The sequence below is a fragment of the Pituophis catenifer genome, unplaced genomic scaffold (genome assembly GCF_029215685.1).
Source record: "Pituophis catenifer annectens isolate HBS135680 unplaced genomic scaffold, rPitCat1.0.hap2 SCAF_3, whole genome shotgun sequence".
In the NCBI taxonomy this organism is placed as follows: domain Eukaryota; kingdom Metazoa; phylum Chordata; class Lepidosauria; order Squamata; family Colubridae; genus Pituophis; species Pituophis catenifer.
The window spans coordinates 170717319-170740813 of NW_027256883.1; the positions used below are offsets into that span (position 1 = coordinate 170717319).

The 23495-nt window shown below is 39.4% G+C and overlaps 1 protein-coding gene across 1 annotated transcript in view; it reads left to right on the forward strand.

Annotated features, from left to right (window-relative positions):
• The first annotated feature begins 2144 nt into the window (after nt 1-2144).
• Nucleotides 2145-23495, forward strand: part of TMCC2 (transmembrane and coiled-coil domain family 2) — a 61577-nt gene continuing 40226 nt past the window's right edge. The window contains exon 1 of the mRNA XM_070939779.1: nt 2145-2651. Within this exon, the coding sequence (XP_070795880.1) occupies nt 2172-2651 (480 nt within the window). The 5' untranslated portion in view covers nt 2145-2171. The remainder of the gene's footprint in view (nt 2652-23495) is intronic.

Sequence of the window (23495 nt, forward strand, 5' to 3'; positions counted from 1 at the left end):
AAAATCACCCTCAGTCAATGGCAAACAGCAGCTTTACTTGGAACAGCTTATATCTATAATCTCATGGGCCTTCATTTATGAATACTGTAGGAACTTTTCTCTCCTTTTGGTCTTTTTATTTATACGATGTATCTCTATTAGGCTTACCTTCCAATATCTGTAACCTTAGCTTGCCTTGTGGTTTGGCAAAAGCAACAGAGCCTACAGAGCACGTTGCTCTTCCTTAGAGTAACTTTTCCCTTAGGCTTTTCAGATTGTGGCTTTGGCAATAGCCGGTGCCAATGGAGAGCAGTAAAGAAATAGAAGTGGAGTTAACACTGCATATGTAACAGACTGATCAAGCTTTCGGGGCCGCTTTCTAATTAAATCATACTAAGAAAGGCGAAAAGAAATATTTCATTTGGAAATATTGTTAAGCTTTACAAGGCAAAACAAAATATTTTCATGATATTGTTGTCACACAAGTTAGACTTTAGATTGGGAATTCCGTGAGCTGCTTTGATATTCAAAATATCCAATGGATATTCCTTACGATGCCATGTTTCAAATGACACATAGCAATGATGAAGGACTTTCATGATATAGTAAGTTTGCTATCACATAAGAAACATATCTTTAGAAGGAACAATACACCAATGTGAAAGAACAAATGACAATATCAATATGTAAATCTAGGGGAAACAGGATGATTTACAAGAATAGGAATGGAGAAGAAGAGTGAATGGTGATGGTATATAAAGTATATTTTGCTATATTTTCTTTTCTTCTTACATCTAATTCCTTTGGCTCATTTTCTATGCTTTACATAACCTTGCTTATCCCAAAACAAAATAGCATGGTGAGTAGGTAGTAAGTTATATTATGACAGTATGTCCCTATGATGCTAAAAGATACTCAGTTAATTGCAGCTCTTCTAATCATATGATTTTTATGTCTTCTTACCCTTTACCCTTTACCCCTAAGCATTCACTTTCATCCTCTTCAGAGTTTTGCTACTCTCAGCCTTATAAGAAACTGTGTGGACCTAATATGACAATTATTAGAATAGTTATAGTAACAGAATCTTACAAAAAGAGCCTTGGTAGTACAGGGGTTTAAGGCACCCTGTTATTAAGCTGGTTATTAAGACCAGCTGCCTGCAATTACTGCAGGGTTCGAATCTCGCCAAGGCTCAAGGTTGACTCAGCCTTCCATCCTTTCTAAAGTTGGTAAATTGAGGACCCAGTTGTGGGGGCAATAAGCTGACTTTGTATAAATATACAAAAGGATGAAGGCTATTGCTGAGCACATTGTAAGCCGCCCTGAGTCTTCGGAGAAGGGCGGCATATAAATCAAATTAAAAAAAAAAAAAGTCCAAATGTGGTTTCCCTCTTTTTTTCCTTTTCTCTAATATGATGGAGGGAGGAGAGTTCTCTAGAATTTTTGTAAAACTCTTTCTTGTTATAGGCTCAAGACACTTTATCTGACTGTTGCCTTGGTAATGGATCTTTCCTGTTTCCATCAAGGCCTGCCTCTTTATTCTCTACTCCTACTTCTTCAGCACAAGTCTCTGACTATTGCTGATGTCACCCCTTCAAGATGAACCATACTAGGAAACAGACTATACAGAAAAATAGGACTAAACTTTATTTAGATAACTTATTCTTGCAAGTCTGTCCACATCTTCTTTCCTTCCTTCTGATATCTGAGGAAATCAGATGAGGAGCTAGTCTTTTGGAATGCTTTTGCACCTCTCTAGATTTAATGCATATTTTTTCTGCACTTGGCATTTTCCTACTGGCCTCGGGATTCCTTCTCCATGGTTTTTTCTATAGCACTCCATAGCAACTGATGTTGGCTACCTTTCAAAGGGGAAACAATGTACTGTATCATATATTGCAGATAGAGCAACACAGGAATTTACTACTGTGATGAGGAAGCATAGTGTCCAGGCTTCTTGGTTATGATGTGCACTTCATATGGATGAAATCTGGACTTCAAAAGAATGACACCAGTCAGTGACAATAGACAATTGCAAAATTGTGATTTGGGGTGGCATTGGGGGGGGGTTCATATTTTCATATTTCATCTGTGTTTTGCAACAAATTTTATGTAGCTCTTTCCATAACTATCTTTCCAATATTTTGTCTTCTTTCCTTGAACAGAAGATACAACAGCTGTCTGAAGGTTCTATGTTTGGTCATGGACTCAAACATCTTTTCCATAGTCGTAGGCGATCCCGGGAACGGGAGCATCAGAATTCCCAGGAGTCATCCCAGCAACACCATGGCATGTCTGATCATGACTCCCCTGATGAAAAAGAACGTTCTCCTGAGATGCATCGTGTCTCTTATGCTGTGTCTCTCCATGATCTCCCAGCTCGACCCACTGCCTTCAACAGGGTGTTACAGCAGATTCGCTCCCGTCCTTCCATCAAGAGAGGAACCAGTTTGCATAGTGGCAGTCGCCGAGCCAAGAGTGGCTCTGTAGAACCACAAAAAAGCAGTCCGCACCTTGTGCGCAGGGCCCCCCAGGATAGCAGCCTGACAGCAATCCTGCATCAACATCAAGGCCGGCCAAGATCTTCATCTACTACAGACACTACTATCCTTATGGCTGAAAGTGGGAACGTTTACCTTCTGACAGAAGAGTCTGAATGCCTCACTGACAAGGTAAGATGAAATGGTCATGGCTTTGGTAAAGCTTAGAAAAAACGGGAGACACCATTTTTACATTGCTCAGTTATATATCACTTCTGGTTTTGTCATTAGTGGGAAAACCGGGCCTTAGAATCCAACTTCGCAAGGCAAGTAACTAATGTTAAGAGTATACATATACCTACTAAGTGTATGGCATAGATACTGTATGTATACACAGGTATTTGGTAATGGAGATTTAGCACTTCACTTTTTTTCAAGAAAAAGAGAAATATACAGCATTTAGCAAAAATCATATATCTGTTCAATGTTTAAGAAAACATTGAAAATGTTTCTTGTTTCAGGTGAATTATGCAGGCCATGCTACAGGAGGTAGAGATTTTCTCCCCATCCTCATTGCACAAATCAAAATTTAGGGTATGCTTAAACATTTTTCCATCTAAAAGTGCTTTAATGATTGTTCTCACTCTAAATTGTATTCAATTGCCTTTACAGCAAACTTGTGTTATATTCATCATATATTTGCCAATTGGAAAGGTTTACTTTGATGCCTATACCCAGAGAAAATGAGTGGAGCAAAAGCAGTTGAAGTTACAATCCAGGAAAATATAATGGAATCTTGGTGCACCTTAAGGACTGAATTATTCTATAAATTTTCAGGGATTACTGTTTATTTCATCAGAAGTTTTGAGTATTGTACTGATAAAATGGTATTGTACTTAACACACAGTTGGTGATGGAGGAAATTTAGCTTTTTTATTTTCTGACCTTTCAAAAGCATTATTTTCAGTCAGTTATCAATTATGAGTGACCATGTTACATAGTGCTATATGCACATGTTATATAGCATAATTCTTATAGCAGTATCTTTAACATTGAATACTGAATAAATTCAATACAATACTGATTAAATTCAAGAATGAAAAATCTAAAGAATTTCAACTTACTTAACACAGATCATCTGGAAATTGAATTCATAGTTACAGTTGCTTGCATTAGGAGAGGATGCACTAGTCACTCTACTCAGTGACTCATCTTTAAATTTCGTTATTTTGACCATCTTGCCTGATGAAGAGTTCTAAGAAACTGACAATAACTGTTGCCCTAGTAAGTTGCTACTTGTGTACTTCTGTTGCCCTAGGTAAGGTGCTACTTGTGAACATGTGTAGTTCAGGTTGTACTGTTGAGCTCTTAGTGCTCTCTGCAAACTACTATTTCCCTTTGTTTGGGTTGTATTGCATGAATATTAATTTGTGTGAACAAGAGGATTGTGAACATTGGATTTATTTGTATTTTTATAAGCTTGTAGCTAGTAATTCCAACCTCAGAGAATGATTTCCCTCATGTTCTCTATACCCATAACTTGACACAAGAGGCAATCATTACATTTCACCTTACTCAGCAAATGAAGTTCCCTAATAAGATATCGTAGCTTGCTCTAGCTATTCTTCTTGCATTTGAGTGCAGTTAAAATATTATTGTTGAGAATCATTTTTGGAATATTCCTTAAAGCAAAAAGTCAGCAGTCACTACAAGCTGTTATTAAGGCAGACTTTGGTAAGAAACTGTAGTTCTACTAAACTTCTATAAAGAAAGCCAGTAATTCAAGAAGAAACATTTCAATGAAATAAGCATATCTGTCTTTAATTCATTATTAGGTTCTTAGCTATTTCAACCTTGTCAAACAAGGACTACTTGAGAGTTCAGAAAGGATTTGGAGAAGATTAGAGTGTGAATTTCAATCAAGTTGGCCAATAAAGAATTCTATTCTATTCTATTCTATTCTATTCTATTCTATTCTATTCTATTCTATTCTATTCTATTCTATTCTATTCTATTCTATTCTATTCTAGCTGCTTTGTCGGCTCACAATGAATTACCCAGAAAAAGATAAGTCAATATCACAGGGAAAATTTATTCAGTTTGCTCATTGCAACTACTTCTGCATGCCCAGACCAGGTAGGGCAAAATATTTTGTTATGTTTTTCAGTATAGGTAGTATTACAAGGGCATGTGCCTGCAATGAAGATAATGTCAGCCGCAAACGAACAGATCCACATGCAAAGAGTTCAATTAGCTTTTTGATAGTTTGCACCTAAGACAGACTAGATAAACTTCAATGGCACTCAAGAGGTGTCAGACTTTACCCTCTTATGCCTGCATAAGGATTCCAGACTAATTCCCTATTTGATTCCCTTCACTCAGCTCAGCCAGTTTCTCTTTGACAGGAAAATGTCTATTTTCATCCATCCATCCATTTTGCCTTCTACTGATGATTTTACAAAATCCAGTCATATTCTTTCATTTTTTAAAAGGTTTCTTGGCTTGCTGCTGGTGAAATACAGGCCATAAAGTGGCTAAGGAGAAAATCTGGACAAGCCACTATCTCCAGTGCATCTTTTTCAGTGCAGTACTCTAGGGTTTTTTTCCCCTTTTGGTTGAAACTTAATTGTTCATACTTACAGAATTCTGGATCTCAGATAGTGGAGGGGTTATTCTCTCTTAAACTTGCCAGAGAATATATCAAAATGGAACTAGGAAGTCTTGATGCCCAATTTTGGGGTGTGTTGATTCTCTGTGGAAAGGGAGATGATGGTGATAGAACTGGAAAACTGCAGAACTCCTCCTAGAGTGAATCTGATATTAGAAAGACAAGAAGGACATCATATCGCTTATTTCCTAAGGAGGCGGAATGTTGATAAACAAGCCTTGCAACTTTAGTTGATTATTTTCAAGGAGGGATAACCAAGTACTTGGCAGAGCGGGAAAGACACAATAAAATTACCTCTCTCCTTTTCCTCCCAAGTTTTTTTTTTATCAAAATATCAAATCAATGCGTGAACAGTGTGGCACCTGAGTGTCATATATTCTAATACAAATAAAGCTAATCAAGTTAATCATAATCCTTGCATTCAATTCGCTTATAGGTTTCTAATAATAATGCATACTTATATTAATTTATAGTCTATCATTATTCAATTATGCCACATTTTCTCTTGTTATTACTTTCATTTTCTTATATAAAAAGTCTACACTAATATTCCCCCTCTTCTTGTTTTTATCACTTGTTCTAGCTTTTGATCATTTTTTTTCAGTAAACCATTCAAAGCCATCTTCCTTTCCCCATGTTCGTTGTAGGGCTATATATCCACTCATTCACAGAGGAGCTAGCACTGGACTCAGCATGTTACTTTTTCTGTCCTTTGCTTTAATATGCAGGGGACTGTTCATTATGGAGAGTCTCAAACGGCATAACGAACTTTTCCTCACCACCAGGACCAGGGGTGGGTTCTACTTAACTTTTACCACCAGTTCGCAACGGGATCGCTGATGACAACATCCGGGGTGGTGGGCACGGCTTCCCACTGGTTTTACGACCAATTCTTGAGAACCGGTCCGAACCGGGGACAACCCACCACTGACCAGGACCTTCCCTCCCCCCCACCCCAGTAAGGCAAACCCCAAGGTTTGACAGGGAGTTTCCTTGGCAGTCCACTTCCAGCTGTTATTCTGTCCAGTGAAGGAAAAAAAGCAAATAATTGTAGGAACACGACCAGTTGCCTTATACTAGTTTAATAATAGATTAAAATTGATTTTTTTAAAAAAAAGGTTATCAGTCATAATGTATAATTTTTGTACAAATTATATCCAGAACAGTGACGGCTTACTAAAGTCTGAAAATTAAGCATAAACTAGCTTTTCAGTTTGGTTGCCAATTTTGGTGCATTGGACACGTGACATTCGAGTGGAATGTCTGCATGCTCTGCATGGTGGATGCCACAACATCCTTTGGTGGATGCCTTTCAAGCTTTTTTCACTTGAAAGGCAAGAAAGAGTCTCAGGTGACAGGCTCCTGTTCCCTATTGATACCATTCAACAGGACAGCAACCTCCAGTCGACCTGATTTATCCATTCAAAAGAAAAGGAATCAGAGAAGAGACACAGATGGCCCATGACTGGCTACAATTGTTCCTTAAGGAACTGAAATGAATTTCTTTCTGCATGTCATGAAAGAATGAAATGTGATCATTTGATCCTTGTGTGGCTTGATGCCGTAATAGAAAACAATAGCATTTGCATTTCCTTCTCTTATTTCACTCATCATTTGGTATACAAGTAGTCCTCGACTTAACAACCATTTGTTTAATTACCAAAGTTACAAAGGCACTGGAAAAAGTGACATGACAGGTTCTCACACTTAGGATCATCGCAGCCATCCCCATAGCCATGCAATCAAACTTCGGGTGTTGGCAACTGGCAAGTATTTACAATGGTTGCAGCATGCCAGGGTCCTGGGATTGCTATATGCAACCTTCCTAGGAAGCTTCTGACAAGCAGAGTTAATTGAGGAAGCCAGATTCATTTAAAGACTGCATGATTCCTTTAACAACTGCAGTGATTTACTTAACCGTGGCAAAAAGGATGTAAAATGGGGTATGACTCATTTAACAACTGCCTTCCTAGCAATGAAAATGTTGTTGTCTTAAGTCTAGGACCATAGCAATTGACTAGTGTTTTTCACCCTCAGCACATTTAAGATGCATGGACTTCAACTTCCAGAATTCCCTAGCATGATGACTGGGGATGGCATGCTAGTAAAGGAATTCTGAGAATTTGTAGTCCACACATCTTAAAGTTCCTTAGGTTGTAGAAACACTGCAATACAAACATCTAGCGATGTTTCTAATGACAGATTGCTGTTATCAACCAAGTTACCAGGAAGTTTCAGTTCATAGTCATGTGACATTGGGTTTAATAATCCATAGTGATTCACTTAACAGTTGCAGCCAATACTGATGAATTGATGTCATAAATCCACTATCACATAACTTTTCATTTTAAAATCTTGTCACTTGATGATGGAATTACTGGTCTGAATTGTGATTGGTAAATGAGGACTACCTGTATAAACTTTTGATGATTGAATAAAATGTACTGTATCTGAATAAACCTGAACTCTCCCATGGGACAAGGCTAAGAAGCCCCTCCCCCCCCTTTTTTTTTTTTTTGGTAATCAACTGAAATTAATGTTCCTACCTCTCCCCAGTTCATTTTTGTGGCTTGGGCAAATCTTGTGAAACCAGAGCTCAACATTTTAGGATTCAACTCAATATTCAACTCTCCTCCTCCAATGATCTGGAAATTTGGGCTTAAATAAACAAACAAGCTTGAATCAACATTCCAAAACCCAGTTTAAACATTATTTGATGACTGCTTAGCCCCATGGCTTGTATTGTGGGCTCCTACTGGGTTCTATTATATCTGCTAAGCGATCATGATTTGCATGAAATCTGTGAAGAAGACTCCTTGAAGATGCTGTTAGAAAGCTGACAGGCCTCATCTTGGTTTTTCTTTTTCATCTGATTTCATCATCTGACTTACCTACTTTGTTAGTGACTGTCCAGATTGCTTCTGTGAGCAAGGCATGCCTTTCCTCAGCTGTTACATCAAGTGTGAGTTCTCATAGCTTGATCATATTTGTCTATACTTTGATAATTAGATAATTATAATGCATACTTGAGGCTCGCTTTATGTAGCTTTTGGAAGTTATAGTTATTTCACAGTACAGTTGCTAGGCTACTAATCAGAAGTGGCCCAAGTCAATACTAGAAATATATTTCTGAGCAGAATTTAAGGTGTTTTAAATGCTTTAAAGCTCTTTGCAGTTTAGGAAATGGATAGGTTTTTCCCAAACAAACTGAGGTCATTGTTGGTAGCCTTCTGCTGGATTCCTATGCCCTGAAGTGACAAGCAAGAAGGCATTCAACTGTGCCATCTGGTATTTTTACATATCTCCCTTCATTCAATTCTGTGCCTTTTCAGTGCCACATACCATGTGTTATATGATAGGACTATGGTATTTTCAGTAGAGAATAGGATTAGGATTGTGAATTGAGTGTTCTGAGTAGATACGTGGTTCAAGAAAATTCAAATTATATAGCTTCCTGACACGCAAGACCTTTGTCATAAAGAGAAAAAAATGGCTCACTCATTATTTTAAGGTGGGAGAGATGTTACATGGTGTTTCATTTTATTCTGTTATAAACTTTCAGAATACTTTTGAACTGAAAGTTTGGTATTATATTACAATTATAGATCTAGAATGTAGAACTTAATTTTCTCATTTCTCAAGATAAATGGTCCTATATTAAAATGTTATTTTAAAGGTGGCTTCGGTGAGAGAATCATTTTAAAACGGAGGTTTTATTAAAGTCACAATATATTTACTGTAACTGTTTAAAGATCAGGACTTCCTTGCATTTTTCAAAGCATGTATTTTCAGTTCTTAGTTGTTTTTTGTTCAGGAACACAAGGGACCATATATAGTGCTTTCTCCTTTTTTCCTCATAGCAATCCTGTGATATAGAGGAGACTAAAAGAATGTGACTGTTTCCAAAATCCCAAATGAATTTTTGTGGCTGATGCTATTTTTATTTTTTAAAAAGGACATGTTTACATTTTTAACCCATCCACTCTAAGCCATGGAAACACATTGGGTGACTTTGCAGTAATTGTTCTTTACACCAATATAATTTACAGGATTGCTATTATACTGTATATATAAAATGAAGGGAGAATCTCATTTTAGACATCCAGAGCTCCTGAAGAAAAGGCATTTTACAAATCTAACCATTTATAGATCTATTACTAACTAATAAGTGAAAGGTTAAGTATGAAAATTATGAAATCTCAGTGACTACCAACAAATAATTAAATCAGCTAAAGACAAAATAAAGTTAGCTATTAAAAATCAGTTGAAAAATAATATTTGTTCTATTAATCTAAACTGAAATGCTGAATTATTCTATGTTGTATCTTTCCATTCCATTTTTTTGGAACTGAGATTCTATCCAACATTCTATATTTGGAACATGTATGTGAGTGAGGAGTGAGCATCGGCTTGGGCAAAGGAGACCATTATATATTTTAACATTATATTAACAGCAGTAAGTTGCTTAATTATGCTTAAAATGCACATGCACATGCATTATTATGTAAGCTCTATGAAGCAGTATATAAGTCTTAAGTGCTATGGCTATAGACACACACACAGAGAGAACAGTAAGAATAAACCAAGATAGTCTGTAAATGCTGTAAGTAAATGTTTGAGTAATACCTTTATTGCTACTTTGCTGCTAGAATTTATGTGTCACATTCAAATGCTATGCTTTTCATTCTCAGTGTGGTGCTTATTGACCTTGACTGCCCTAGAAACTGAGAAGAGGCTGGAACAGTCAAGATATATGATTCCAGTTTTCCTTTTCCCTTGAGAAGACTTCTGTACATCTGCTTCACAGAACTGGCTTCATCTTCCTGCTGGCACTTAGCCTTCAGGACAAATGGCCTGTTTGAGGCATCGTTTCTAGGACAGCTCATTTTTAGCTGTGCTGGAAAGAACACCAAAGCTCTTACACAAAAATAGAAAACTTTGTGTGATATACACTTTTGCTATAGTAGTGGCAATTAAGCAATAACAAGCTGACCTGACCCAGTTAGTTCATGGCCCTACTAACATGAGGGGAAACACGCTGGACCTGGTTTTTGTCTCTGGTCAGTGGTTGAGTGATCTTGAGATAGGGGATATAGTGATCGAGCCCTTGTCATGGTCGGATCACTCCCTCCTTCGCTTTGACCTTTGAACCTCTGCATCCCGCCGCAGGGATGCAGAACTGATGAGGTGGTTCCGCCCCAGGCGCCTAATGGATCCAGATAGTTTCCAGATGGAGCTTGGGCCATTTCCTGAGGCTCTGGCACATGGCTCGACTGAGGACCTGGTGGCTGCCTGGGATAGGGCGGCCGCTGGAGCTTTGTATCAGGTCGTGCCTTTGCGGCCTCTGACCCCGATCTCGCCTGGCTCCTTGGTTCACCGAGGAGCTGAGGGAGATGAAGCGCAGAAAAAGACACCTGGAGAGCGGTTGGAGGGCCAGCCATTCTGAATCTGACCGAACACTGGTAAGGTCTCATATTAAGACCTACCTGGTGGTGATAAAAGTGGCGAAATATAACTATTTTGCCGCTCTTATTGCATCATCAGATAATCGCCCCTACCATCTCTTCCAAAGACAGCCACGAGTCCAGGAGGATACCCAGGTTGCGAGCCTTCTCCGTGGGGGCCAAAGACTCGCCCCCAATAGTCAATGATGGCACCAACTGACTATATCGGGATGTCGGAAACCACAGCCACTTGGTCTTGGATGGGTTGAGCCTGAGTCTGTTTCTCCCCATCCAGATCCGCACAGCCTCCAGGCACCGGGACATCACTTCAAGGGCATCATTGGGGAGGTCCGGGGTGGAGTTGTACACCTGAGTGTCATCAGCGTACTGGTGGTACTTCACCCCGAAACCACGGATGATCTCACCCAGCGGCTTCACATAAATGTTGAACAGAAGGGGCAAGAGGACCGACCCTTGTGGCACCCCACATACAAGGGGCCTCGGGGTCGACCTCTGCCCCCCTGTCAACATGGACTGCGACCGGTCAGAGAGAAAGGAGGAGAACCACCGTAGGACGGTGCCCCCCACCCCTAACTCCTCTAGCCGGTGCAGCATGATACCATGGTCGATGGTATCAAAAGCCGCTGACAGGTCTAATAGGACCAGGACAGAGGAACAACCCCTGTCCCAAGCCTTCCAGAGTTCATCAACCAACGCAACCAATGCCGTTTCCGTGCTGTATCCAGGCCTGAAGCCCAACTGGAACGGATCCAGATACGACGATTCATCCAGGTACTGAGGGAGCTGTCACGTTACCACACTCTCAACAACCTTTGCAACGAAGTGAAGGTTGGAGACTGGACGGTAATTTGCCAACACTGCCGGGTCCAGGGAAGGCTTCTTGAGGAGAGGCCTCACCACCGCCTCTTTCAAGGTGGCGGGGAAGACACCCTTACTCAGAGAAGCATTTATAATCCCCTGGAGCCAGCCTTGTGTAACCTCCCGAGAGGCCAGCACCAGCCAGGAGGGACACGGGTCCAATAAACATGTGGCTGCGCTCAGTCTGCCCAGTATCCTGTCCATGTCTTTGGGCGTCACAGAATCAAACTCTTTCCAGATAATGCTCACAAGACCTGCCTCTGTCTGGATGGGGAGGAACAGGTTCAGGCTCAACCCATCCAAGACCGAGTGGCTGTGGTTTCCGTCGTCCCGATATACTCAGTTGATGCCATCACTGACTATTGGGGGCGAATCATTGGCCCCCCTGGAGAGGGCTCGCAACTTGGGCGTCCTCCTGGATTCACAGCTGTCTTTAGAAGAGCACCTGACGGCCGTGACCGGGAGGATTTTTTATCAGGTTCACCTGATTCGCCAGTTGCGTCCCTTTCTGGACGCAATGGTCACTCATGCCCTCGTCACCTCCTGCCTGGACTATTGTAATGCTCTCTACATGGGGCTCCCCTTGAGGAGCACCCGGAGGCTCCAACTGGCGCAGAGTGCGGCCGCGCAGATGGTAATGGGAGCGTCATGGCGCTCCCATGTGACACCTCTCCTGCGCGAGCTGCACTGGCTCCCGGTGGTCTTCCGGGTGCGCTTCAAGGTTTTGGTTACCACCTTTAAAGCGCTCCATGGCTTAGGACCTGGTTATCTACGGGACCGCCTACTACCACCAATAGCCTCCCACCGGCCAGTACGCTCTCATAGAGAGGGACTCCTCCGGGTGCCGTCAGCCAAACAGTGTCGGCTAGCAGCCCCTAGGGGGAGAGCCTTCTCTGTGGGGGCACCTACCGTCTGGAATGAGCTCCCCCCAGAGATACGGAGGATCCCGGATCTGCGCACCTTCCGCCGCGCTGTGAAGACCTTTTTATTCCATCAAGCGGGCTTGGCCTAATCTCCTCCCTCTTTTAATATGTAAATTTTAATCTGTTTTTAAATTATTGGGGTGTTTTAATCTGTCTGGGCCAAAATGATTTAATTTGATTTTATCTGGTTTTAAATTTTGAATATTTATGTATTTTATTGCTTGGATGTTCACCGCCCTGAGTCCTTCGGGAGTAGGGCGGTATACAAATCAAATAAACTAAACTAAACTAAACTAAACTGTCCTCCCCCCTGAATCTACCCAGTCAGAGTCCAGGTGTTCCCGAATCTGAGCAATTTTGTCATACAGATACTGTACAAAATCCTCAGCTCTACCCTTCAAGGGGTCCTCCCGCGCTTCCTGGAGCAGGGAGCGGGTCACCCTAAACAGGGCGGCACCTACCATCTGGAACGAGCTCCCACCAGAGATACGGAGGATCCCGGATCTGCTCACATTTCGTCGTGCTCCCAAAACATTTTTATTTCAGCAGGCTGGCCTGGCCTAACTCCCCCTTTTAAATTTTTAAATCGTTTAATCTGTTTTATAAATTGGGTGTTTTAAATTTGTTTTCGGCCAAAATATTTAATAATTTTAATGGACTTTTAATGTTTGTATTATCTGTATTTTATCTTGGCTGTTCACTGCCCTGAGTCCCCCGGGAGTAGGGCGGTATAGAAATTTGATAAATAAATAAATAAATTAATTAATTAATATGCCTGCTAATTTAAAAGCTCCATTACAGAAATGCAAGGTTATTACAATTCAGGAAGGGATCTATTTATCTATTATTTAATTCTGCTTTATCTTTATGAATACATTTATTAATGTTTATGTTCTAACTGTGCTGTGAAGATTAACCATTTTCATTCTACCCACTCCACTCAATGCAGTCGTTTGACATTTTGTGATAGTACTGAGCTTCCTTGTTGACAACAGTTAGAACAGAGGTGGGTTTCAGCAGGTTCTGATCAGTTCTGGAGAACCGGTAGTGGAAATTTTGAGTAGTTTGGAGAACCGGTAAATACCACCTCTGACTGGCCCTGCCCCCATCTATTCCCTGCCTCCTGAGTCCCAGCTGATCGGGAGGAAATGGGGATTTTGCAGTAACCTTCCCCTGGAGTGGGGTGGGAATGGAGATTTTACAGTATCCTTCCCCTGCCATGCCCACCAAGCCACACCCACCAGGCCATGCCACGCCCACCAAGCCACACCCACCAGGCCATGCCACACCCACCAAGCCAAACCCATAGAACTGGTAGTAAAAAATGTTGAAACCCACCACTGAGTTAGAATCCTCCTAAAACCTTCCTGAATGTTTGTAAAGGTAGATATTAAACAAGTTTGACAACCTTATTCTCTGCTTTTAGTTAACTAGAATTTTTAGGTTTTGTGTGTAGGGACCCCAGTCTACTATCTCCTTTGTATGCAGGGGGATTCATTAATAAACTTATCTGCTTGCTTTGTAGCAGGTATGGGACATGTATGGAACAAATATAGTAAATATTTCCTGCCATATATGATGGGCAATTCAAAATATAGACACATCCACACAACACAAGAAATCATTGTGCTTTTCTTGGACCATGTTTTGATTTCCTGGAATTTATCTATTTGATAACTTCAGGAAAAGTTTGAAAAGATATAATATCTTTCTAGTACAATATGCCGAATACCATATATTTCTGAAAGCATTCATCAGGTGAAAATGCTACTGTGATTGGGGCTTTGATCTGATAAATATATATAAAATTATTAACTAAATACAAACAGGCTTATTGTTCAAATAATAAAGGAATTGATTAATGTGTCTGTGAGCATATGAAATGTCATTGGAAAGTTTCTAGAGTGATATACCACACATTTCTATGCAATTAGCTTGTGAGCTTTTGTCATTAGGTACCTTTAGGAAAATTGAGTACTTGATTGTCTGGTTCCATGCTATTCACTTTATTTATAAAATAACCATATTAAAAATCCTGTATTGAGCAGCAAGTTGAACTTGGTGGCCTGGTTGTCCCTTCCAACTTTTTGGTTTTATGTGTATTTGATAATTGGAAAAAGCTAGAAATGTTTATTGATGTGGATACTTTAAACAACACTGTTCATTTTGAAACATTAACTATTATAAAATACGCAGTTCATCGTTTCTAATCTCTCTGCCTTCTGTGGAACGCTCTCCTCCCCTACAAATATAAATTGGTTTAAATTTTGCCTTGTAAACCACTAATCAATGTAAGCCATTCATATGACAATTTTTTCTTGAGGATCCAGTTTATTCATAAATGTTGATAAGTGGCCAGTATTTCTTTCTAATGACTTTTAGGGAAGGAGACATGATTCAGTTGGAGGATACCTAGAGATTCTAAGCACATAGCATAGGAATCAAACTTTAGCAATGGATCTTCTACATGTACATGTGTAGACCCATGTCCAAGCAGAAATGACTCCTGATGGACCCAGGATTTGGAAAATTTATACCCAAATATAGTGTCTCAAGGAAATGTCTCCTTCTCACTATAAAAAAAGTAGTCTCTTTCTCACATATTTGAAGTACAACATTTTAATACTTTTTAATGTGCAAGAAACTCCATAAAGCCCTCCTGAAAAACCACAGAAGTCTACTTGGATTGTTATATCAGCTCTCTTGACCTCCTGCTTGTACATATCTATGCAATTAGAGTTGTGATTCTCTAGTGCCGACTGTGTTGACACTAGGTGCTTGCCATTTCTTGCTGTATGTAGGTACGTCTATGTTCAGGTCACCTGGATATTATACATTTAATGATAGGAAGAATGAAAAGAATGTGGCTTTCATCGTATAATGCCTTCAGTAGAAGAACTAGATTAATTTATTAAATGACAGCTCTTTCTCAGCAAGCACTTGTAATAGCTGTTAATATTCATAATTAAATATGTACCACCTGTCTTATGAAACATAATTTGGATCTGCATACTGGAAAACTTTTTTTATCTCAATCCACACTGCCAGTTCACTGCCAGTTGTGTTAATATAGATCTCCCTCTGCTGGTAGCAAAAATTAATACTACATCATTTATGTGCTTCAATTTATGAAATAAAGAGTTGCCTTATCAGGGAGTTGGGGGAAGAAGGAAGGAACGAAGGAAGGGAAGGAAGGAACCCAGATGACTGGTGTAAAATATTTCAATTCAATATTTAGATCTTAGTTAAATTACATGAAAACTTTAAGATTTAAAATCGCCATTCACAGTTTAAGTAGTTAAAAAAATAATATACTATTTGCCCAGCTAGGTGGCAGCATCTAGTTGGTCTTGGCTGATTTTGAAAAAGTTAAGTTGAGTCAAAGTTGGCTACAGTTTGGATAAAAATTCCTGAAAGCTGTAAACTAGTCTGAAAGTTTTTTTTTTTTTTTTTTAGAAAAATAGCCTGGCAAAGCAGCACCAAAAAAGAAAAATGTATATATTAATAATTGAAGTTTATCTTGAGGGAAACTGTACTTAGAAATAATCTTTTTAACCTAGACACAGCAAACATTTGATTTAATGGTCCTCAGCTGCAATGGACAAAATCTGCCCATTAATTGTACATCTATAGAAACAAATTAATCATGCATAAAATTCCATTTACCATTTAATGTGTTCAAAGATATATAAAATATGAAAACTATATTGTGGGTATATAATCCCATTTATTAAGATATGCTTATATATAAACCCAATTCCATAACTGAAGGTACACAGTATATAAAAACCCAATATAAAGCCACAGGAACCTGAAACAAACCTCCCCTTCAGAGGGATAGAATCAAGATCATGTGAAGTGTTAATACCACTTTATAATGCCTTGGTAAGGCCACACTTGGAATATTGCATTCAGTTTTGGTCGCCATGGTGTAAAAAAGATGTTGAGACTCTAGAAAGAGTGCAGAAAAGAGCAACAAACATGATTAGGGGACTGAAGGCTAAAACATATGAAGAACGGTTGCAGGAACTGGGTATGTCTAGTTTAATGAAGAGAAGGACTAGGGGAGACATGATAGCAGTGTTCCAATATCTCAGGGGTTGCCACAAAGAAGAGGGAGTCAAGCTATTCTCCAAAGCACCTGAGGGTAGGACAAGAAGCAATGGGTGGAAACTAATCAAGGAGAGAAGCAACTTAGAACTAAGGAGAAATTTCCTGACAGTTAGAACAATTAATCAGTGGAACAACTTGCCTGCAGAAGTTGTGAATGCCCCAACACTGGAAATTTTTAAGAAGTTGTTGGATAACCATTTGTCTGAAGTGGTGTAGGGTTTCCTGCCTGGGCAGGTGGTTAGACTGGAGGACCTCCAAGGTCCCTTCCAACTCTGTTATTCTATTCTATTCTATTCTATTCTATTCTATTCTATTCTATTCTATTCTATTCTATTCTATTCTATTCTATTCTATTCTATATAACATGATGTTGACAGCTATGCACAAGATCAGGTGCAAATATGATAGGCAAAACATCAGTGCTACCACACTTGTCTTTGGGTTCCTCATGGAGGTTTGAACCATAAGAAACCCCTCTTTCTATGTTCTCCCTAGTCATTTTGAGGAAGATGGTCCCTTGGCAATGCACCACATGAGTTGTTGTATATAATAACCAGCCCTTTGAATTGGGCTCAAAAGCTTATAGGAAATAGTGCAACAACCAAGAAATAGTTGAAAAAGCAACATGGCTCCATCAGCACCTAGCTGCTGTTTTTGTGAATTGCAGCTTTCAAGTAATCTTCAAAAATAGCCCCATGTTCAATGTGATGCTGCAATTAAAATGTGAGATGACAATATAAGTCACTACAGTATTGCCAGGGCTTCATGGTCTAAAAAGAGCCCAAAGTGACATAAGTTTCTTTGGCCACAGCTTGTACCTGCTGCTCTAGCAGCAGTTGGAGATACAGAAGGACCACCAATTACAGAAGTGCTCATTCAGGGGCAACTTGATCTGCTTAAAGCTATCATTGGAATTGAATTATAGCCACAGTGTTTCCAAATAAACATAAACTCTTATTTACTAGGATTTAATTTGAGCTTTTTGTGGGACATCTGCTTCGCACATCAGTTAAAAACTACAGCATTTCCAGTCCATTGTGAGGAGGTGTTGCATCATTAGCATTAGATTGTTTACAATACCTTCCCAGACCACTAGATGTCCTCTCCTAATGGGGTTTTTAAATAGATATTAAACAATGCAAGAGCATCACGTCCTGTAAAACAGCCAAGAATTTGACTGCTGCAACTGCACCATCATAGTTACCAACTGGAACTAAATATTTTGGTAGGGACAGAACCACTGCAAACAATACTTCCACTCTTGATCTTCAGAAGTAGCCAAAAAGGCGATCACAGACAGTGATATTGAATGCTGCTGAAAGTTTCAAAAGTAAATTCCCTTTACCAGCTGGCAACAGAGCTCTTCCATCAGATCAATGCGTTCTGTCTCAATTACCTGTCCTGAATCCTGATTGGAAGCTATGATCCTCCATAGCTACCTTTTTTTTCCTACCCCAGAATCTTCAGTTGGAGATTGGGAGAAAGTTGTCTTAACACAATTGTATCTAGAGATGGCCTCTTCAAGACAAGGCATACTAGTGCTTTGTTTAAAACTTATAGCACCTTATCTTCTCTCAAATATACATTTTTTAACTTCTTAAATCTAGCCACACAAGGAGCCCATTTGATCATGAATTCAACTCAAACATGGCAGAACTTATAGTGCAGAGAACCGTACCATACCCTCAGGCTCCATAGGGTTCAGAAGAATTCCAGATGACATGAAATTGCATCAAGGTCTAAATAAGTGGATGAATTTATATACAAAGAATCTGGCAAATCTTTGGACTGGAGAGAACCCAACCAGAGCAATCTCATTCACTATTGTAATCTCCTTTTGTTAGAATCAATCAGATATGTGAGAGAGAAAATACCTTCTACATCACTGGGAAACTCCCAAGTACTTTTAAAAGTTTTAAAACTCAATTCTACCCATCAGGCACTTGGGTGGAACATCCTAACATGTTCTTCATTCTTACAGAGATCCAGGAAGCCAATGATGTGCAACATAACCCAAAAATGATCCAACCATAACAATTCAGCATTTTACATATCCTATTTTAAAGACTGATGGCCAAAGAACTGATATATCATATCGTATCATATGGCACATACCCTAAAATAAACACCAAGTCTAACAGGAACCCACCCACCCACCCTGCTGCCCATGAGTTATTGAGTTATTTCTTGCATTAAGAAGTCAAACAGCAGTCATCAAAAAAACCCACTAACATATGCATACGGTCCTGCCTTTAGGAAAATGGCAAGCTTCCAGTCTCCTTCATCATAACAGCATTAAGAAAGCAGAGAAGGGTTTTGCTGCCATAAATGCTCTTATACATATGAATCTCATTTCAAAGTAAAATATTTGCTGGAATTCGTATACTATATTGTAATTTGACCTTCCTTTATGCTCTGCTGCTTCTTCATTCCTCTGTGGTGGACTTCCAGTTTTATCTTTGGGGTGGATTTTATAGGCACTGACTCTGCCTTGGGTAACTCAGCCTTTTTGTCTTCATCTGTTTTCAGTCAAAAGCTTGATCAGGACTCCACTAATATGTTGTAGGCAAGAGCACTGTATTTTGCTGAATGCAAGCCTGTGCCTATCCATAACTTCCATTCAGAGACGTATTTCATTTATTGCTATTGTGGTTGACTGATTTATGGACAATTACTAAGACTTATAACTGCTGCTTTTTGTTTGGTTCTAATCAAAAGCCTGAAGGAGGGCAATAAACACTGCATGCTTTTTACTTTTCTGTCCAACTTCCTGCTCTCTATTTCCACCTCTCTGTAGTTCCAGCTGCTGCCAACCTAACGTCTGCCAACTTTTTTACCAGCAACTGGACTTTGACAGATGCTTCTATCATTATCTCAGAATCAGATGGTCGTTACTTTCACTCAATATCAGGTCTGAATCATTCTTCCTTGTTTTCTCTCCTTCTTTTCCTCCTGCACTGACCATTCTCCTGTATGCCCCTCCTTCTCCCTAACTCTAAATAATCTCATTCCATTTAGCTCTTCCACATACTCTTCTTCTCTCCTCCAGTCACAATCTTCCAGGATGAAAGCAAGTGAATTAACAGAGATAGGAAAAACACTGAGTCACCATGTCATGTAAACTGGACCAGTGTTTATAAAGGTAGGACTGATTCATAGTGAATAAGAATTAATTGGGAATGATTGATTGTGGGTGGGAGTTTCTGGGGTTTTATTTTGTTGCACTCAGGGTTGGATGGGTAACCCAGAGTTACCATGTGTGAGTTGGGCAGCCAGATATATCTACTTAATAATAAACTACTGGGAACATATAATGATGTAAAAAGAGTATTCTAGAGTTGGAAAATCATAAATAAAATTGTTTGAACATTTACATAATGTTACATAATTACATAATGAGTGATTATCACAGTTAAGATCTTTTCCCAAAGTGAATAAGGAGGATGCAAACCAAGCATATAAAATTATGTATGTCATAGAGCACTGTTTCTTAAAGTGTAGTCCTAGGATTCCTGGTACCTCAAGACCATCTCGGGGTTCCACAAGATCAAAATTGTTTGACAGCCTTGACTGAAAAATAATGGAAAATTAAAATCCATCAAACAATAGTGAAAAGCAGTAGCAGTAGCAAAAGTTTAATATTTTAATTTATTAATATGATAAATATCAATAATAACATACAAAGAAAAGGATCTTTGGGCTCCTCCATAATTTTAAAAAGTTGTCAGAGGTTCTGGGAGTAAAAAAGTTAACAATTGCCATAGAGAATGAGAAGAGGAAGAAATTTCTTGTTTCTCTTCTGCAATGAGTCCAGAAACTTTTAATGAAGCTGTTCAGGAAATTCTAAACAATTTAGAAACCAGCCATTCTTAATACATCAACTAGCTTACCATTGAAATTTCTCACCATAAAATCTAGATGTGGCTACCAATTTACATGGATTTTAAAAAGATAATGGATAAATTGCTAAAAATAAATACATAAAAATAAAAAATCATGAAATCTAATCATAATCACTATATATTTTCTCCAGAATTAATGGCAATGTGGCTCTTAAAACGCAAACCTAAACAGGAGGGTGGATTCATGTTCTACTTTTTTGTTGTACAATAACTGCTTGCTTGTTCTACCACTAGAATGCTGCATTCTTAGACATTTCAACAGCTGTTCTTATCCTTCTCTTGTTAAATTCCTTGGATGTGCTTTGCTGTTGTTGTAAAGAATCAAATACACTGATGGTATTATATAAATACTTGTTTATATAATACTTGATGGTATTGTATAAAGACTAATTATAGGAGGCTCTGCACACAGGCACTCATGTTTTGGTCACCTCCTATGTGGATTACTGCAATGCGCTGTCCATGGAGCTGCCCTTGAAGAACATTGGAAAGTTGCAATTGCTCCAGAATACAGCAGCATGAGCTATTATGGGCATCTTCTGATATGCTGATGTGATACCTTTGCTTCACATACTGCATTGGCTCTCAGTAGGTTTCTGGGTGCAATTCAAGATTCTTCTTGTCACTTATCAAGTCCTGCAGACTTGAATGGAATGAGCCAGGCTACTTGAGAGACTGCCTCTTTCCATTTGCCTCTATCTACCCCATCAAGAAGGACATACTCCAAATCCTGTCAAATAAAAGAATTCTATCTCACAGGACTCGGGAAGCATGCCTTCTCTGTCATGGCATCTTCCCTTTACCTCCTGAGGTCAAATTGACCCCAACTCTGCTAGCTCAGTTCAGAAATCATTAAAGACCTGGCTGTTGGTCCGTAGGGTCAAATGGGGGTCAGGAGGGTGATGGAGCCTACATGGTTTGTTACGTTCTGTAGGTATTACTCTTCCATTAATTTGTCGTTCTTTTGTTTTGATGGTGTGGTTTGTTTGGGTATTGTTATTTACATTGTTGTTTCTAAACTTTGTTCTCTACCCAGAGTTGCTTCGATGAGGTGGCCACCTATATAAATTGAATGACATAAATAATAAATTATGTTTTATGACTGGGCTTTTAAATTAGAAAAAGTTCGTTACATCTTTTTACTGGAATACAGCCTTTCTACAGTAATAATATTAAGAATCTATTCATACACAGGTCATATATTATGAGATTAAGACCCACAGATTATTGACTGATGCTTTTCAGGATTCTTGCCTCATATATGGTTGCAGTTATATGTGTGTGTTGAAAATATATGAGGAAAAGATGGATTTTAACATCAATAGATTTTCAGTGAGAGAAATTGTGCAGCATTTCTGTCTGATGCCAGCAGATGATGCTGCAGCCTGTAGGAAGAATTTGTACAGTTGTGAGGAATAAAGATTTCTCCATACTGAGATCAAACCAAATACTAGATAATTGAAGCATCTGTCTCATCCAGGGAGGATGTCAGTGCTCAAATCTCAGCAATGGAATTAGGAATGCTCCAAAGAAGGGCATTTTCATTATCTCACTAATCTCTTCTTTGATGACCTGCCAGGCTTTCTTGGAAGAGAGTGACAGAGGGAATTACCAAGACAGAATCATCCATCTCGCTGGACAGTCAGAGGGGGAGGCGGAAGGGATGGAAATAATTGGAATTCACTCTCGGGCCTTAACCTTCACTGCCTGTCAGTCAGGCGGGGCGGTATATAGACGGTGTTGGATTAATGCTGAATGAAAGCATTCTCCCTGTGGATTTGGAAGAGCCTGTATGGCTGAAGCAGTAATTTTTCCTTCCGACCCTCCACCTACACAAGACGGACTGCAGCATGCTGTGGCCCCAGGCTTCACTGATCTGTAATGCTACTGGAGAGAGGGGCAGAAGGTCATCCACTGGGATTGTGCAGTCTTCATGATTCCACGAGATGGTTCATGCCCAGGTGAGCATTCTTTCTGGACGTCCATTCGGTACTCCAGGATAAATTCCTAGAAATAGCATATTCTGGCTTTAAAATGTGGGTGCTTGGAGGGGGAGCAGCAGGAAAAAGACAGCTGTAGAGCAGAGGATTAAAAAGTGAAACAAAGAAGTAACTGATGTTTACTGATTCAAAATTTAATTGAAAATGCAGAGTAAGAGGCTTGTGGAGGGGTTGAAGTTTGCTATTTTCATCATCATCATTAACATGTGTATTAGATCCATTGTTGTTTCCAATGCACAGTCAGCTCTACCATCAGCGTTTGTTCTATTAACATACAGATATGGAGACAGAAGAAGAGCAGAGAAGGGAGCATGATTTTCAGCCCACCGAGAGAGTGGGAAGAAAGACGTTTGGGGACACTGAGAATGTAGGATGATTTGCTCCTGTGATGAAGCATGCTGGCTGTGCTCTCATGTGGTGGAGGAGGCAGAGCAGCTGTCCTGATCTATTAACAGTATTTGTCTCATTGCAGCAGGGGAGCTATGGCTTCGTGTTCTAGATAGCTTCTTCTTTTTTTTTCCTTTCCTTTGTTTCTATTCAAAGACAGCTCAAAGGATTCTCATCAGGCAAAAGTGGTCCAAAGTTTTAATACAAAGTTTCTGGATTTTATATTCAACTGTGTTGTCCCAGAAAGCTCTTGAATCCACTGACCAGAGTTTTAAGGGATAAATGTGCAAATGATAGCCATGACCGATGAAGGTCATATAGTGTTAAGGATCTGTATCACCAAGCATTCTGTCTAAAACAGGAGCTACCTATAGACACTTAACAGAAGGAAGAGAAGTTTGCAATAATCACCCTGGTTGATTTTCTATAGTATTTTAAAAATCAACACATTATTAGGTGGTTCAATTCCCAGCAGTCGTGTGTGTAATTCATTGATGTTGCTGGTTGCTCTTTATAATCTTTGTAGCCAGTGCTAATATAGCATTCCACAACTAGATTACAAAAAATGCTTAACAAGCTACTATTTCTATTTTTTGCCTCTGAATGTGGATTTTGATCAGAGACATTTTGTGTTTCTCAGCAACCCCGTTTGCAGTCCTTTGATGATTTAATATTATTCTCAGTACTTGTTTTAATCCCTCTTTGATGGGTGTCTATTAA